Source organism: Sebastes fasciatus, chromosome 18 (assembly GCF_043250625.1).
Source record: "Sebastes fasciatus isolate fSebFas1 chromosome 18, fSebFas1.pri, whole genome shotgun sequence".
Taxonomy (NCBI): domain Eukaryota; kingdom Metazoa; phylum Chordata; class Actinopteri; order Perciformes; family Sebastidae; genus Sebastes; species Sebastes fasciatus.
In genome coordinates, this window is record NC_133812.1 from 24,276,585 (window position 1) to 24,292,706 (window position 16,122).

The window sequence follows — 16,122 nt, forward strand, 5'->3', positions numbered from 1 at the left end:
GTTATATAAATACCTTTATATAGTTTTATAAACACCTAGGCCAGGCTCCCATGTCTCCCTTGTGTGATTAAATTACGTTAAAGTTTGGTATAATTGCTTGTTTAATTTTGCAGCTGAACTTCCATTTAAGGCATCATTATGACATTTTATGATGACATTTTCTTAATTCTTACAGCAGTTCTGGCTGTGCAAACCTAGAAAACAGAGAGGATCTCTCGCTCTTCAGCCTGTGAAACCTGTGAGGACAAATAACAAGTGCATTGTTCAGTACAGTCATATATCCACTAATACACTGACTTTGCTTTGTATTCAATATTAGTGCAGTTAGAGCTCCACCTGATGACCAATACAGGTGGATCCACTGGAACATCTTTAATGACACTTGGAAATCCTAGCTCACACTCCAACTTTTGGACCTGTTTACCTCTGGATTAGCAAAGGCATGTTTTTTAAAGATTACTTAAATTGTTTTCCTCACATCTTGTGAGCTATGCCAGCTGCCATGAGACGTCACACACCTCCAGACCTGTTACCTGGGTGCCACCACACCTGCAGTTAAAGGTAATTAGCCTGCAGCAGGTGTAACTGCTTCCTCACTCTCTGCAGCACATCATTTTAATATAATAATATTTTAGTTCTTGACATTATTTTGTATTTTGAGTCGTTACTTTGCATGCAAACATTGCTTTAAATGATGCCATTAATAACATGCATATCGTCGATGCAACGTGCAGCTGCTGCGCATCCAGTTAGTTTCTGCCTCCTGCTCTGTTTGTCGCATTGGATTTAAAGGAGAAGAGGAGTTGGATTTTATTGGGAATTGGACTCAAGTTATAGATGGAGGGCTGCCTTTTCTGCAGCTGTGTGGTGATGAACATGGGATATCGGGGAAAACATGATTGTCAGTAACTCGACCAGTGTCCTCTGGTAGATTTTGGGGAGACAGGACGCAGAAGACGCCGACAGGGAGGTCCAGACACCCGGAGAAGAAACCCTCCGGACAGCCGGTAGACCAGACTGGAGGACGTCCAGCTGGCAGGTTGAGCAGGTAGGATGAATGAAACTGGAGGGTGATGGTGTGTCTGCAGTGTCGGTGTTTGGATGCAATGCATGTCACAGATAATATAGTTTCACATAATAAAATTGGAGTGTTCCTTATTTTTTGGGGGAAAAACGAGACTCCAAACTTCATTCACAAACCGGGCAATTTAATGTTGCATGGCTCCTCAGAAGCTGGAATATGTAGCACAGCAAATTTTAAAGACATTTTACAACTCAATAGAAATTACTCGTTAATTCGGCATACAATTCATCAAGCAACATTTTGATTTGATAATTTGTTTTAGAGTTGCTCCTGGTAGCTTAAAACCACAATACTCAGCCTAGGCCAGTAGTCAGCAGTGTGACTCGGTTGTAAAAAAATTAATTATTTTGAAATGTAGTGCTTTATGTGGAATAATGTGCATGCCGAATTCACCTGGGGATACCAACAAAATTTTATTGAGGTTAGTTATGACGTTTAATGTTTGTGTCTTTTCTCCATTACCACGGCAACCTTAAATTGCTAAATTATTCAATGGAGTTTGGTTAAGAATAGACCATGTGATATAACTCCACATCACTGTAGAGGAGCATGTAGACGTTGTTAGAAAGGATGTTATCATTTTAACACATATGTGGCTCTGTTGAACACTTTATTTTTTATGTCAAATGTATGTAAAAGCTGTATAACTGGTAGCTCTTAAATCTTGAGTTGGCCTTATAAATATCTGACAGCTATTGTGGGATGGTCAACAAAAACTGCAAGCAGGTGACACAGTGACTTGTATTGACATAAGGTCAAAGGTGGTAGTATGTTTTGTAACAAACAATCTCGTAGGACTTCATTATCATGTTAGGGGAAATGTTTGGGCTGCAAGATAGAAGATTCTGCACTAATGATTTCCTAAGCAAAGTTCTTGTAAGACTCTTTTCTTGACATGTTCTACTGATCAAGAGTTCAGCGGTGAGTCATGCTCATGAAAGATTTATATTTATTCCCTCCTATCCAGACAGCAGTGGGCTTCACAAAGCAGAGGACACAGTGAAGGACACTGGGGGAGCCTGTCCACATAGCCACAACCTGCTGGATCATGGGTAACCAGACTGGCAGAGACGGCCACAGCACTACAGGTACCTGAGGACAAAGACAAACAATTGCTGACTTTTACTCTTTTCAAAGTATAGGTACTGCTGTTTTTATGCTGCTATGCTGCACATGGCCACTTTTCTCACACATGCTTGAATTGACATCTTTCTTCTGGTCATTATACTGTGAGACAGACTATTTTTAGACTTCCTGGTCCCAAGACAGAAAGTGAAAACTGGTTTGCGATCAGAACAAAAAAATATCTTCTGAAGTTTTTTAATATTTTATGAAGCTGAAGAGAAGCACGAGCCTTTACAGCGAAGAAGGCATTAGCTGAAACATTTATTCTTGTTACTCTTCTGCATTACAAAAGAATAAAAATGCGGAATACATTCATGACAACCTCAGAAGACTATTGAGTGAACCAGTTTATTTCAGTTTGAACAGCAGATCTTTCTGGCTTTAGTACAAACAAGCGTGAGTGCAGCGATTTTTCATTGCATCGTTCTAATTCCAAGACAAACCAAAGACTATTCATCATATCCTTCTGTTTACCCAAAGCACACTGATGTAGTGCAATGGCAGCACAAAACGTGTTCTGAACTGAAGTAGGCCTCTAAACCAGGAATGATGATGTTTAATTTTTGTGTAAATGCATACTCGTTTAAAGTTACAATCTCAAAGATCACCTATGGCGATAAGCAGGATTGCAGATTGCAGATTGTCGCCACAGACACCCAGTTCTAATACTGCAAATACAAGAGCTTTCATCAGCGGGCCATAGACTCAATCACCATTGTGTTACCTCATTCAGCGATAGATATGGACTTAATAGACATGTATTTAAAGATGCTAAATTTGACATTCAGAGCTTTAATATAGCAGCAAACAACTATTTGCAATGTAAAGAGGATGAAGTCTCTCTCCCTCTGTGTGTGTTGTAATCCAAGCTTCTCCCTGCTTTGTTGACATTGCCGGTCCGGCTGTGCATGCTTTTAGTGCATGTGAGCGTGCCCCACTGGCTAGCTCACGGCCCCCACTCTGCACTGCTCTCATATGGCGGCTAACGCTGCCATCCTGACCGACGGTGGCGTTGCAGAAGCGTAGCGCCCACCCTCCGGTTCCCCCTCAGGAAAACACGGTTAGCTCTGTCAACACTTTCACCGTTGTTTGCACTGTTTATCGCTGTTAGCACCGTTAGCTGCGAGCCACATCTCACCGTTGCCATGTTGGGAGCCGTTGAGAGGCAATAGAAATGCTCCCAATCCTGTATTTAGCACCTTTAAATGAAAATCTTTGAGATTATTACTTTAAGGCTAAATCACAAAGTGGGGCTGCTGTAGAGGTGAGCATCACATTTCCACAGATTGACACTTTATGCATGTACCCTGTTTGTCTAAAAGAAATTCTGGTGTCCGGTCATGTACGATCACAGAAACATCTCTCGGTACACGGGAAGTGATGAATCAGAACTCTGCAGTGAAATCCAAACCGTATCCCAGAGGATTTTAGTAAAAGTTGGATCCGGCAACGTCAGATCTTTTTAGCCTCTCTCACGCCTTCAGTTTCAAAGCATCACAGACCGGCTGTCGTTTGTCTCGGCTAACGTGTGAAACTGCCCTGCGAAGCCTTCCACGTCTTGTTTTCTAACCGAAGACATTCATCCGCTTGATTCTCACTTTACAGCTGTTTAAAATGCTGCTCCTTGTTTCCCTCTCTGGGCTGTCAGTATGCAGGATGTGGGCTCAGGCTGGAGGATGAGAATAGCTCCCTCGCTGTAGCTGAGCAGACTACAACATGCTGCTGCTGCTGCCAGGGAAAAGATGAGTCTGCAGAATCCTGCAGCACAACACAAGGGCAAGGAGGGGAAACATGAAAGGATCAGAGTCGAAGGAGGTGGAGGTCCCTGTAGCCTGCCCAAATCTGCTAAAAACAGCATCTTACGGAAATCACAAAGATTATTTTTCAGTGACAGGTGACACTTTCAGGATGCAGATATCAAGCCAAAAAGCTCAAAAAGATCACTCTAAACTCTTTGAGAAATGTTTTTCAGAGGTTCATGCTTCATGCAGTTTACTGGCAGAACTGATGATGGATGTAATCGCCTCGTGGTGGCAGTGAGAGCGGCTGTTAGATAGTAGATCAGAGTGAAATCGCCTCTCCTCCTGGATCTTACCACACGGGGGAACAGTGTGTTTGCCTGCCAAGACATTGGCAGCAGAGGCTTTTTGCTGCATCAGTCAGCCCAGGAGAGTAAATAAGGAAGCAGTGCTTACATCTGCATCGAGCAAAAGAAGAGAAGGGCTTTGCATTCAGCACATTTTTCTTATATTAGATGATTTTAAAGCTCAGGACAGGTCATATTTTCTCTTTTATCTCTTTGATGTACTTTTTCTTTTGCTCCCAATCTGTTAGGTTCTCCGTTAGATTTCTTCCACACGCCTCCTACCACACCCTCAGAGGCAGAGCTGACTGCCATGGCCTTATCCACTGCAGCTTCCTCCTCCAGTAAGGCACAGACGCCATCGCCAGCCGGCAGCAGCAACACCCCCTCCACCACCTCTCCTCTCGCAGACTGGACACAGAAACTGCCTACTGCTCCCTCAGAATGGGCCGTGATAAGCGTAGACAGCATCACCTCGGAGACGAACGGGAGCGATGCAGCAGTGAGGCGTGGGAAGGCGGCGGGCAGCCCGGTCAGACCGGCGTCCCTGCCTCCGTCCAGAGGATCGCCTTCAGAGCAGAGCTGGCAGGAGAGAGATAGTGGGATGGAGCCGCAGGCTGCAGCAGAGCGAGCCGGAGAGGAGATGACCCTGGTTTTATTCAGTCTGATGGAGCACTACAGAGCCTCACTAGGCCTGAACCCCAACACTGATGTAACCACAGGAGCCGTAGGTACGTCCTCCATCTTCACTGGTTTGTTTACTTAAAGAGACTTTAAAGTAAAGTGTTACTGGCCTAAAAAAAAACTGCCAAATGTCTCTCCGCCTTTTAATTAAATGTAGAGTGTGTAGGATTTGGCAACATCTAGTGGTGTGGTTGCAGATTGCAACCAACTGAGTACTCCTCCGCTCACTCCTCCCTTTCCAAGACTGTGGCAATGTGAACCGCAGAGTGTAAAACCGTGGTAACGCCATTCGCCTCGCTCAGAGCACATCCTTACCATAATAACACTACTTTAGGAGCAACGGAAGTCAGACGGCTGCTGACAGTACCGCGGTTTTGCACTCTGCAGCTCACGGTACCGCACTTTCGCAAGCGTGTCAGAGAACTATGGTGGCCTTCAGGTAACGTAAAAATATAAAAGGCTCTCTCTAGAGTCAGTGTTTGGTTTGTCTGAGTAGGACTCGCCATGAGAAGTTAACCACACTTCTTGTGCGAAATCGCCGGAGTGCCCCTTTAAGCCCAAAAAAGAGCCTTTTCATGATTTAACTGGCAAGTAGACTTACTTGATTTTGCTTCACTATATAATCAAGACTGTTCTCAGGGCAGACAATCTGACTTTTCAGGATGTGTAACTAATAATACTAATAATAAAAATGAGGTATAAAAGTGATATTGGCTCACTTGGATGGCTAAATGGAACAGAGTCACCATGAATGTTATTAGTCCTGTCCTTTACCTGTTTTATTAAATATTTTATGAAACTGTGCCATTTGTTGCTCTTGAGTAAATAATGAATGAATGATCTATCCTGATGTCAGGCCTTTGAATCTATTTCCACTTAACCTTGTGTGCTTTTTATGTTCGACCTGTTTTTCAGAGCTGCTCAGGCGCTTGATAACGGAAAGAGATGAGCTGGTTGAGGAGGTGGACACACTGAGGGAGACACTCAGGGTGAGTCTGACACCATTAGGCCCTTAAGATTTCCTGTAACTCACAAACATTTATTTGCTGTACAATAGAGACTTGACCTGGCGACTTTGAAGATCCTATGTTTTGGAAAAATGAATACAATTATGAACAAATTACATTTTATTTACTTTTTCTTCAGCATTTTAGTCTTAAAACAAGTTTTTTCATGTGACAACACTGCAGCATACGTATTTTATACAAATATTCATATGTTAAGAGCTCAGAAGAACCAGTTACATCCAGGACTCTGGAGGAGAACTCTCTCTCTGTTTCTTTTAACGTTTGGTCCTCTTTCTTTTGTCCTCCATGACAGACAGAGCGGTTGGAGTGGCATCAGTTCCAGTGTGACCTGCAGGTCGCCGTGTCCGTAGCCGACCGGCTGCGGGTCGAGTCGGAGCAGGCTCTGGGTTCGCTCCAGGAGAACCACCGGGCCGTGGAGGAGCGGCTGGCTCAGGCTCTCAGCAGACAGCAGGAGAAGAACGGAGAGCTGGAGAGTCTGAGGGCCGAGCACAGAGACGTCTGCTGCAAACTGACTGAACTCACCCTGCAGCAGCGGCGGGAGCGAGCCGAGCTGGACGCTCTGAGGGACGCATGCAGGGTGAAAGACGCAACTGATTGTGATGAACAGAAAGAGAGACGAGACTCTGAGGAGGGACGGGTGGAGGGAATACAGGAGGAAGTCGTGGAGGAAAAACCAGACACTGAACCTGAAAATGCTGAAAAGGAAAAGGAGGAGAATGAATCAAATCAAGAGGTGGATGATGAAGTTATAGGTCATGACCCCGAGGAGGCGAATGGATCAGGGAACGGGCAGCTGACAGGGAAAGGGGTGGCAGAGGGATACCTTCGTAGTTTGGCTGTGCTGGAGAAGAAGAAAGAAGGCAAGGATCCGAGGAGGATTGTGATGCTGTCTGAAAGATCTTGGTGAGTCTACATGAACTCTCACAACACATTCATCTCTTTTAACAGAAGACAGAATTATAAAACATGTAAAAATATGTCTTTTAGGAGTCTGTCTCGTCTCCCACTCCCAGTGGACTCCCCCGGTGAAAATGGGACCTCAAAAAACACAAGCACAACACTGCCGCTATGCAAGGTACCACACTGGTTGAATTGATATGAAAATGCTCTTTAAACCAGTGGTTCCCAGTGGTGTTTCAGAATATTAAATTAGTCTTTTTTTATTAAATCCACTTTTTGAATGAATATAACTCCTCAGCTAAACACCAACAAATATGGATATTTCATTAGATAAAAACACATCTATCTTTTTCCAATAAATAAACACTCTGGAGTTATTGGAAATGTTTGGATCTCAAGAGTCAGAAACAATCCTACGCAGCCACCACTAGAATCTAATTCTACAAATGGTATAATACTAATAATATTAGCCTCATCTTTATCTGCAACTGTGCAGAAATGCCATGTTTAAACAGAATGTGGCCTACTATTACTGTTGAATCACGCTAGGCATTTATAGAATCAGTCTCTAAACTTTTCCAGAAAGAAGAGACACCAAAACGGAGAAGGATGGATCGCGTTTTACAGCGGCAGGACAGCTGGTCCAGCTTTTACACAGGTGAGCTTTAAACCTACAGCACTAAACCACCTTCATGTTCTTTTAGACTGTACAGCTATATGACTGTGGCTTCAATCTTTGGCTTGCAGGAAAACAGGATGAGGACCAAAGCTTAGATTCCTTCAAGTAAGTAACTATTAGGCTCTTTTTCTTTGTTGATACCAACATCTCAACAGACACTAAAGTGAGTCAAAATGAGTCAAATCAACCATGAAGTCGCATTTAATCACAATCTCTGGTTGAACCATTTGCACAATTGAATCTGCAGAAAAAGCCCATTTTCTCTTCTTTAATCTCATTGTATGTGGTTTTACTTTTCACTGTACAATTAAGTTATTCTTAAAACTGAGGTAAAATCTTTTCTTGCCTTCCCAGACCTCAGGATGGTTTCAGTGCTCTGTTGAGGCGTCACGGCGGCTCCAGGAGAAACTCCCTGCTGCGCTGGTGCCAGAGTCGTACCCAAGGTTATAAGGTTAGAAAAGAGGATGTCACCATCATTGAAATATTTTTGTTAAGTTAAGAGGAATTCAGGGTGGGCAACAAAAATACATGTTTTACCAGTTATATCTCGTCTTCATCAAGTATGTTTTGTGGCAGAATATTGAGATCACGAACTTCAGCAGCAGCTGGGAGGACGGCTTGGCGTTCTGCGCTGTTTATCACACCTATTTACCAAATCACATCCCGTATGACACCCTCGACCCCGCAGACAAGGTAAAACTGTTGCTGTTGATTCTCAGAACAAATTAATCACATGTGATGAGAAGATTGTTTAATTTTATGTATGCGATTAATCACACACTATTTGTCTGTTCAAAATGTACCTCAAAGGGTTATTTGTCAAGTATGTAATACTCTTATCAACATTGAAGTGGACAAATATGCTGCTTTATGCAAATGTATGTATATCTTTGTTTATTGAAGATCAATTAACAACACAAAACAATGACAGATATTCCAGAAACCCTCACAGGTACTGCATTTAGCATCATAACATGGCAAACTGTCAGTGTGTCAGTGTGCTGACTTGACTCTGACTTGCCCCAAACTGCTATGATTATCATAAAGTGGGCATGTCTGTAAAGGGGAGTCTCGTGGATACCCATAGAACCCATTTTCATTCACATATCTTGGTCGACAATGTGCTGGATTATTTTGTTCTCTTTTATAAGAATCCATGATTGAAAGGTACGTCTGTAAAAATGTCCCCCTGATGATGTGAAAGCTGCTTCTGACTCAAATGTTTTTTACAGAAGGAAAATCTGGACCTCGCTTTTAAGACAGGAGAGAGTGTTGGAATCACAGCCACACTGGTGAGACATTTACACAACACATATGTGGAAAGTTACAAATTGTTAAACTTAAAACCAGCTGTGTCCTCTGGTTTTATAATCTGATCTTTATATCTGCGTGACAGACGGTGGAGGAGATGCTGAAGGCAGACGGGCCGGACTGGCAGACGGTTCTGGGTTATGTCGAAAGCATTTTCCGTCACTTTGAGATGTGATTCTCTCGTCTCGCTCTTCTGCCTAGTACTTTTCCATCGTTGTGACTGACGGACTGAAACGCTGTTCACCACAAGAGGGAGCTCTACTCACAATGAACTCTGAATTTAAAATGTGTTAGCAATATTAGACTTTATGACGTGATTTTATCTATCAATACAATCACACAGAAACTAAACCATGGGAGTATTTTTATTTTTCTACATACCACCTGTTCAGATCCAAATAGTTGCTGGGTTATTATGATGCACAAGACACTAAAAGATTCGTCAGATTTAAAATCAGTACAGGACTTCAATTCACCTGCTCAACAATTACGGTCACGTTTGTTTCTGGGTGCTGGGAGCACTGGTTCTGCACGGTTTGCCTTTTTAAAAAATGTAATGAGCACTTTATGATTAATGTAAACTTGCGCTGTATTTTTAAGTGGATGATTTTGAGCACTTTACATTTTATCTATCTTCCATTAAGTTATTTTTATCATGAACCTCTGTTGTCATCATGTCTGCATGCACCCCAAAGCTAAAAGCCACAAAACAAAGAAAGGGGGCAGACATGAACCCAGGTTTATATGTTAGAATAGTGATGTTTTAACCTTAAATACTACAGTATCCATTTAAAGAAAATTGCCTTTGAGGAAATGTATATATGTAAATGTGTGTAAGCGCTTCAGTATTTTTTAAAAACACGTATGTATAAACATATATGTTGTTGCCAAAGCCTTATTGCAATAATAAAGTTATGTATATCGACGTTGCTTTTCCTGCCCCACATTTTCTCTATTAATACCACACACAGAGTCACAGAAAACATTTTAATATATAACAAGAGAATGACATTTGACTGAGCATATAAAAATGGTATACTTAAAATTATAAAAGGATGGCATTAAAGGAGGTGTTTAAGGTTCAATGACATTAGAAAATGGTCATAATATAACAAATAAATACTGAAACATTTAAAAAAGCAATAATTTAACAAGGTTTTGCAAAAGCTGTTTTAAATGGAACCACAATGCAGATAAGGCATGTTGGAACGTATTAGTGTAATGAGTTTGAAAATATGATAGATGAGATATTGGAATGACAGTATGTTCACGTTGATGAGAGTAACCTTGCAGTTGACCGATGAATGTAAAGAAGTCCTATGAAGCTGGAATGGCGCCTCCTATAGGTGGAGTTGACAGCGGCGGCAGGAGGAGAGACTTCAGTTTAACCGACATAGCTGCGATTTCAGGGTCCTGAGTTTCATACATCTTCACCAATCTGGCAAATTTTAGAACACCTGAAAGGGAAGCAGAACCACGATCATCAACCCTGAAGGACATACAGTCTGTGAGTACAATACCTAAATATCTATATATGTAGTTATATACTGTGAAAGTATTGTGGGATTGACTTCTGCCACTTTCAGATGATATTCATACACAAAAACATTTTCAGAAAAAAATATCAGTAGCATGTTTATTTCAGCGTGAACACATTAGCTTGGAAATTAGTGTCATTTAACTGCACTGCAAAATTTTAGAAAAAAATAAATTTAAGATTCCAGTCATGGCAAATGTTATATCAGTATATGTAGGGCTGTCAAAATTGGCCTAAAATTATGTTTGAATATTCACTCTAAAAAAACACATAGGTTTGAACTATTCAAATATCTATTTTTGCGCATTACGTCCATCACACCGTGTCCTAACTGGCCGCGAGCAACGCGGTACCTCCTCATTTCCCAACAAAAACCTAAATGAGATGAACCTAAAAGCTGGCTGGACGGAGGTTGCCAGGAGACCACTTGAAAGTTTCCCACTTGCTGTTGGCAATACTGAATGTCATTTCCAGTAAATATGTAAGTAATGTACAGCTAGGGGGTCATTATTGTGAACTAAACACCCTGAAGGGGTTTATTTCACAACAATGACCTGCTAGCTGTGCATTATCCCGCTTATTACACGTCTACTTACTTAGAAACCAATAATTTGACACAAAAACAGTTTGCCAGACTCCGAATTCAGAACTGCGCCCATAGCAACGGTCTGCTATATATAGCCACGGTCTGTTTTATACAGTAATAGCAGACAGTAGAATGCAGTGATTGACCAACCAGAATCAAGTATTCAACTATGCCGCGTAATAACACAATATAAAATGTGTTTTTTGTTTAAAAAGCAAAAACGTCAGAAGATAGCAGGTACACACGACTTTCTCTGCAACCAAATTCTCTGGCATCATTACGGTTATGGTCAGCTAGACCTAACGTTACATTTCATTTCCAGTTAATGAAAGTGGCGTTGTGTGACTCCCGTCATGTGGTAAATTCAGTGAGCGCGAGGCAGACAGCCGCGGTAGTGCTGAATTTAAATTTTCATTTTGTGATATGTTTTTTATTATTTAATATATATTAGAATTGAGAATATTCGTTGACAGCCCTACTGTAAGTATATGGCTGAGCTCTAGTGATGAATAGCATGATGAATGCTAGACTAAAGAGTTCCTAGAGGTTCAATCCTGTGGCACAATATTCCCTTATTACAGGATGATGCTAAAAGGTCCGTTCTGCATGACACATCAGCATTTTCCAGCCTTTAATTAAATCTATACTCAAGGGCTAGAAAGTGCTGTCTCATGCTTACCCTCTCCTTCATTGTTGAAGCCGTACGCTTTGATAACCTCTTGTTGAATCATGGTGGCCACAGGGAGCACAAGCTGCAGCATCTTGCCCATGTCGTTGCAGGCACTTTCTCGAGCCTCCTCCATCCTCGCAGCGTTTTCTGGTACCGAGAAGGCCTGGATCACCTCACTCAGTACCACTGTGGAAGAAAGAAACAAAGCATCAGTAGCTGCTCTGCTTCTACAGCGTGTTTATATATACAGCTGCGAGACAAGTATATGTAGCAAGACAGGATCTTGGAAACACAAGTAAACCGACAGACCTCGGGTCATCAGGCAGTTTAACATGCTGAAAGTGTTTGTCCAATATTTATTCAGCAATAATGACGTGGGTCACCTAAGAAAGACCAGAAGAGCTAGAAAATGTAAATTTAACAGAATATAAGCGGTTCTTCTCACCTCTGGTCTGCTCAACAGTGAGGGTGGGCTGCTGTGCTGGAGCTGAAGCCATGTCTGGAGAGAAAAGAGACAACATGTACATATGAACAGGAAAAAAAGAAACTACATGGTTTAAAAGAGGACAGTTTCAGTGTTTTACACAAAATTCAATACTTGATATCTTCTAGGTTGATTAAAGAAAATGAAGTAACCTTCGTTGTAGAGATGAAATGATTAGTTGATTAATTGATAATAATTAGCAAATTACTTCTTTGGAATGTCTTAATGTTTTTCTTATTAGACAATAAGTCACAATGGTGAGATTTGTGCCTGATCAGAAGTGTTTTCCACCTCCGATGAAGAGCAGTCACTTCTCAAGCCTAAGGGCTTATTAGATTATTAAATAATGTTTATAATAAAGTACTTTTCCATATATTTTGAGGTAAATATTTGGGGTAATTTGGCAGTAATTCCAAAGAAATTTCAAATAGGTAACTTTCTAATTATTACCTAATTACCATGAAATGTGCAGACCTGTAAAATGAAGTGTTACCAAGTATAGTCATGCATTAAGGTTACATGATATATCCCATAATTCTACAGTCTGGTGCCTCTGACTCAGTGGTATACCTAGATTTCAGAAGTGGCAGACAAACAAATGAGTGTCTGGTAGAAATGTTGTAACGTTAGATGTTAGGTAATAGTCCTAAACTTGAATGCTAGAAGTGAACCTGCTGTAAGATGATGTTCTCTATACCCTTTAAAGTGAGTTAATGTTAACTAATCTCCCACAATAACAACATAAAGATCAGTTAGGTTGATGAGCTGATGAGCTGGATGTTGGATCATCGATTACTTTCTCTATTAACAGCTTTGACTGTAACACAAGACAACGAGAGCTTAGCTAAGATTACGAACAACTAATATATATATATAATAAGGACATGATTAACCAGTTAAACATTAAACGGTAGATGTTTGTGAACTCACCCCTTCTAGTGAAAACAACCTAGCGTGTAGCAGAGCTGGAAAACGACGCGTTTTACGACAGTTGAAAGCGTCTCACGACACTACTTCCTCCTTTCAGATAGACGCGGAAGTAAAAAGGTAAACAAGCGGCTCTCTAAGCTACTAGCATGATGACATCTCAACAACATGTTGCTAAAGTGGAAGTAAAAGTGACTGACAGTCATCGTAGTTGTATTTAACATGCGTGTTAAGCTTTATTGAAGCAACACTGACATTAATACGTTGTATATGAGTTGTATTAGAGGCTCTTTCTGCCACGTTGCACTTCATAAACCTGATAGCAGTGAGAGTCGATGGAGCAGAAGCTGGCAGAGTTCAGAGCCAGACGACAGGCTGATAACACCATGAAGAAGGAAGACAGTGCTGCTGATCCACATTACAGAGACGAGACAGAAGAGGACACAGCTCCTCTGATTGATAAAACAACAACTGAGAGACATCAACAGATAGAAGAGACAGAAAACATCACAGCTTCAATTCAGAGCTCTCCAAAGAAGGTGAGACAGTTTACTGTGAATCAGGAAACAGGTTCATTAACTTCCTCATTAAGTGTTTTCTGAATTATTACTAGTGTTTACTGCAGTTGGCTGTGACTAATCTGATTGTATTTTATTCATGGATCTTCACAACACACTAAACCAAAGAGATAACATAGTGAAACACGTCTTTAAAATGTTTAAAGACAGACACAAAACATGTAACTAAGGCTATAACTAACTAACCAATATTTTCATCATTGATTAATCTGTCCATTATTATAGTTTTTTTTTTACTTGTAAATCATTTGTTCTATAAAATGTCAGAAAATAGTGAAAAATGCCCATCATAATATAACACATAGAAAAGAAGAAAATTCGCACATCTGAGAAGCTGTGAATGTGAAATCAGTTCAGTTAACAGTTTCAGCTCTACGTGTAACATACGATTACACAATAACATCTTTGAATGCCCATTTATATCAGTACTAACTAAAACCAGAAAATAAATATCCACAATAAATCCACATTGAAAAACACAAAAAGCACTGCATCAGGCACCAGTCACCAGTCAGGTGGTCTATATACAGGCTATAAATAATGGATGATAGTCAGATGCACATTGTTTTATACTGGTGCTGTACTGTATAACAGTTAAACTTCCATTAAATATCAAGTTATTGAAAAGGGATTGTAGCACCGAGATCGAAAAGTGGCTGAAGATGTGCCACTGTGGTTCAGCGGCATAAGCCGGTCCTTGGAGTGGTATGCCGCTCCTGTTTCACCTGTATATACCGTTTCTTAACGGCAGGTGCCACTTGAAAGTGGTAGGCCACTGTCAGACTGTCATACCAGTACCGGTGTTACACTGAAATCTGTGACTACCAGATGACAAGTCAGTACCTGATGCAGTGCTTCTGGAGAGCTCTTCTAAATACTAGTCCATCTATAATGGATGCAGCTTGAAATGTATCAAACCAAAGTGCTCCAATATATAACAAGTCCTCCGCTCTTAACTGAAAACGCCTACAGTCTTCTATCATGTGGACACCCAACAGAGAGGCCTGTTTTGTGCCCAGACCCACTGTGATGTTATTGAACCTCCTGTTGTGTCTTCTCTGCAGGACCGCAGTGACTGGCTGCTGGACAGCGCTCTGGGAAGATGGCTGGCTTCGAGACAACTTGTCTTCACAAACCTTACTCTGCTTAAAGTGCTGCTGTGGCTGGTGCTGCTCGGTCTGTTTGCTGAACTGGAGTTTGGCCTGCCTTTCTTCGTCATCTCCCTCTTCTACTGGCTCTACCAAGGACTCCGTAGCCCAGCCGCCCGCGAGCCTGGAGAAATGAGCGCTTATTCTGTCTTCAATCCAGACTGTCAGCCTCTGCTGGGCGCTATCACTGCAGAGCAGCTGGAGGGAGAGATGGGTTACAGTTATATGGCAAATCACAGCTGAAGCGCTTACATTTATATTTGCACATTTATATCAAATAATTAAATCTTTTTGTCCTTTCAAAAATGTTAATTTTATTCAAGGATATACAGGGACTTATAGGAAGGATTTGGTCTACTTACAGTTGTATTCCTGTTTCTGTTATTTGAAGCAGTTTAATAATAATCTCTTCAGGTTGTGGAAAAGGGATATCAATTAACCATTACTTGGTGCACAATATAATGGGTGACATTTGGTTCTTAACAGATTTTTAAATCTGAACTTTAACTCCATTTCCTGTACTGATCAATATGGATTTGCAAAAATGTGGGAATGATATTTAAGGGTGAGCTGGGAAAAAACAACAGCTCATCCTAAAGGAAAAACTTTTTAATTTATATAAGAAAAATGTTGTTTACTTCAAATAAATGGCTTTTCAAGTTTAATAAATAATTCTGATGTATCAAACAGTATTGCATCTTGTTTATAGGTCTTGTTCTCCGATTTTTTTTTTTTTATCAAATCTGCCATGAAAAGTAGTTATGTTTGAGAAAAGATTCAAGAAATGTTCATTCAAAAATTGCAATGGAACTTTATTAATAAAAGCAATGAATATTGAGCTTAAAAATCCATCTTAATAGACAAAATCTAAAGGAAATGGGTCCTTTTTTCCTTTAAAGGTCCCATATCATGCTCATTTTCAGGTCCATACTTGTATGTATATACTTGTTTCTACTAGAACATGTTTACATGCTGTAATGTTCAAAAAACACATTATTTTCCTCATACTGTCTGTCTAAATATACCTGTATTCACCCTCTGTCTGAAACGCTCCGTTTTAGTGCATTCCAATGGAATTGCAACGGAATTGTGTTGCTAGGCAACAGTTTGGGTCCATGTTTACTTACTGATTTTATTTACATACACTGAAACAGGAAATAAACTGGGACACATTTAGAATGTTTACGTTTAAAACCGTGTAATGGTCTAAATATTGTATATATGTGACATCACAAATGGACAGAAATCCTAACGGCTTTTTTCAAACGCACTATTTCTGAATACGGGCTGCGTGTATT

General features: G+C 40.7%; 3 protein-coding genes across 3 annotated transcripts; 2 read left to right on the top strand and 1 right to left on the bottom strand.

Moving 5' to 3' along the window:
* The first annotated feature begins 414 nt into the window (after positions 1-414).
* LOC141755841 (uncharacterized) lies at positions 415-9,819 on the top strand. The gene is made up of 13 exons (XM_074615113.1): positions 415-561; positions 932-1,048; positions 2,052-2,172; positions 4,544-5,023; positions 5,892-5,965; positions 6,297-6,907; positions 6,992-7,079; positions 7,487-7,562; positions 7,652-7,688; positions 7,938-8,034; positions 8,160-8,276; positions 8,816-8,875; positions 8,980-9,819. Exons 3-13 carry the CDS (start codon positions 2,133-2,135, stop codon positions 9,067-9,069), a joined length of 1,770 nt encoding a protein of 589 aa, XP_074471214.1. The 5' UTR covers positions 415-561; positions 932-1,048; positions 2,052-2,132; the 3' UTR covers positions 9,070-9,819.
* Positions 9,820-9,867: 48 nt separating this feature from the next.
* grcc10 (gene rich cluster, C10 gene) lies at positions 9,868-13,185 on the bottom strand. The gene is made up of 4 exons (XM_074615116.1): positions 13,102-13,185; positions 12,133-12,186; positions 11,697-11,873; positions 9,868-10,351 (listed from the first exon to the last, which is right to left on the bottom strand). The coding sequence occupies exons 2-4, from the start codon at positions 12,182-12,184 to the stop codon at positions 10,212-10,214; spliced, it is 369 nt and encodes a 122-aa protein (XP_074471217.1). The 5' UTR covers positions 12,185-12,186; positions 13,102-13,185; the 3' UTR covers positions 9,868-10,211.
* Positions 13,186-13,433: 248 nt separating this feature from the next.
* Positions 13,434-15,512, top strand: saysd1 (SAYSVFN motif domain containing 1). Its single transcript, XM_074615115.1, has 2 exons — positions 13,434-13,637; positions 14,741-15,512. Exons 1-2 carry the CDS (start codon positions 13,434-13,436, stop codon positions 15,065-15,067), a joined length of 531 nt encoding a protein of 176 aa, XP_074471216.1. The 3' UTR covers positions 15,068-15,512.
* The last annotated feature ends 610 nt before the right edge of the window (positions 15,513-16,122 follow it).

Excerpts from the sequence above, each read along its gene's own strand:
- saysd1 (XM_074615115.1), top strand. The coding sequence starts at position 13,434 with ATGGAGCAGAAGCTGGCAGAGTTCAGAGCCAGACGACAGGCTGATAAC. Across the intron at positions 13,638-14,740 it reads TTCAGAGCTCTCCAAAGAAG|GACCGCAGTGACTGGCTGCT; the intron begins GTGAGACAGTTT and ends TCTTCTCTGCAG.
- grcc10 (XM_074615116.1), bottom strand. The coding sequence starts at position 12,184 with ATGGCTTCAGCTCCAGCACAGCAGCCCACCCTCACTGTTGAGCAGACC. Across the intron at positions 11,874-12,132 it reads CACTGTTGAGCAGACCAGAG|TGGTACTGAGTGAGGTGATC; the intron begins GTGAGAAGAACC and ends TTTCTTCCACAG. Across the intron at positions 10,352-11,696 it reads CTTCAACAATGAAGGAGAGG|GTGTTCTAAAATTTGCCAGA; the intron begins GTAAGCATGAGA and ends CTTCCCTTTCAG.
- LOC141755841 (XM_074615113.1), top strand. The coding sequence starts at position 2,133 with ATGGGTAACCAGACTGGCAGAGACGGCCACAGCACTACAG. Across the intron at positions 5,966-6,296 it reads CACTGAGGGAGACACTCAGG|ACAGAGCGGTTGGAGTGGCA; the intron begins GTGAGTCTGACA and ends CCTCCATGACAG. Across the intron at positions 8,277-8,815 it reads CCCTCGACCCCGCAGACAAG|AAGGAAAATCTGGACCTCGC; the intron begins GTAAAACTGTTG and ends TGTTTTTTACAG.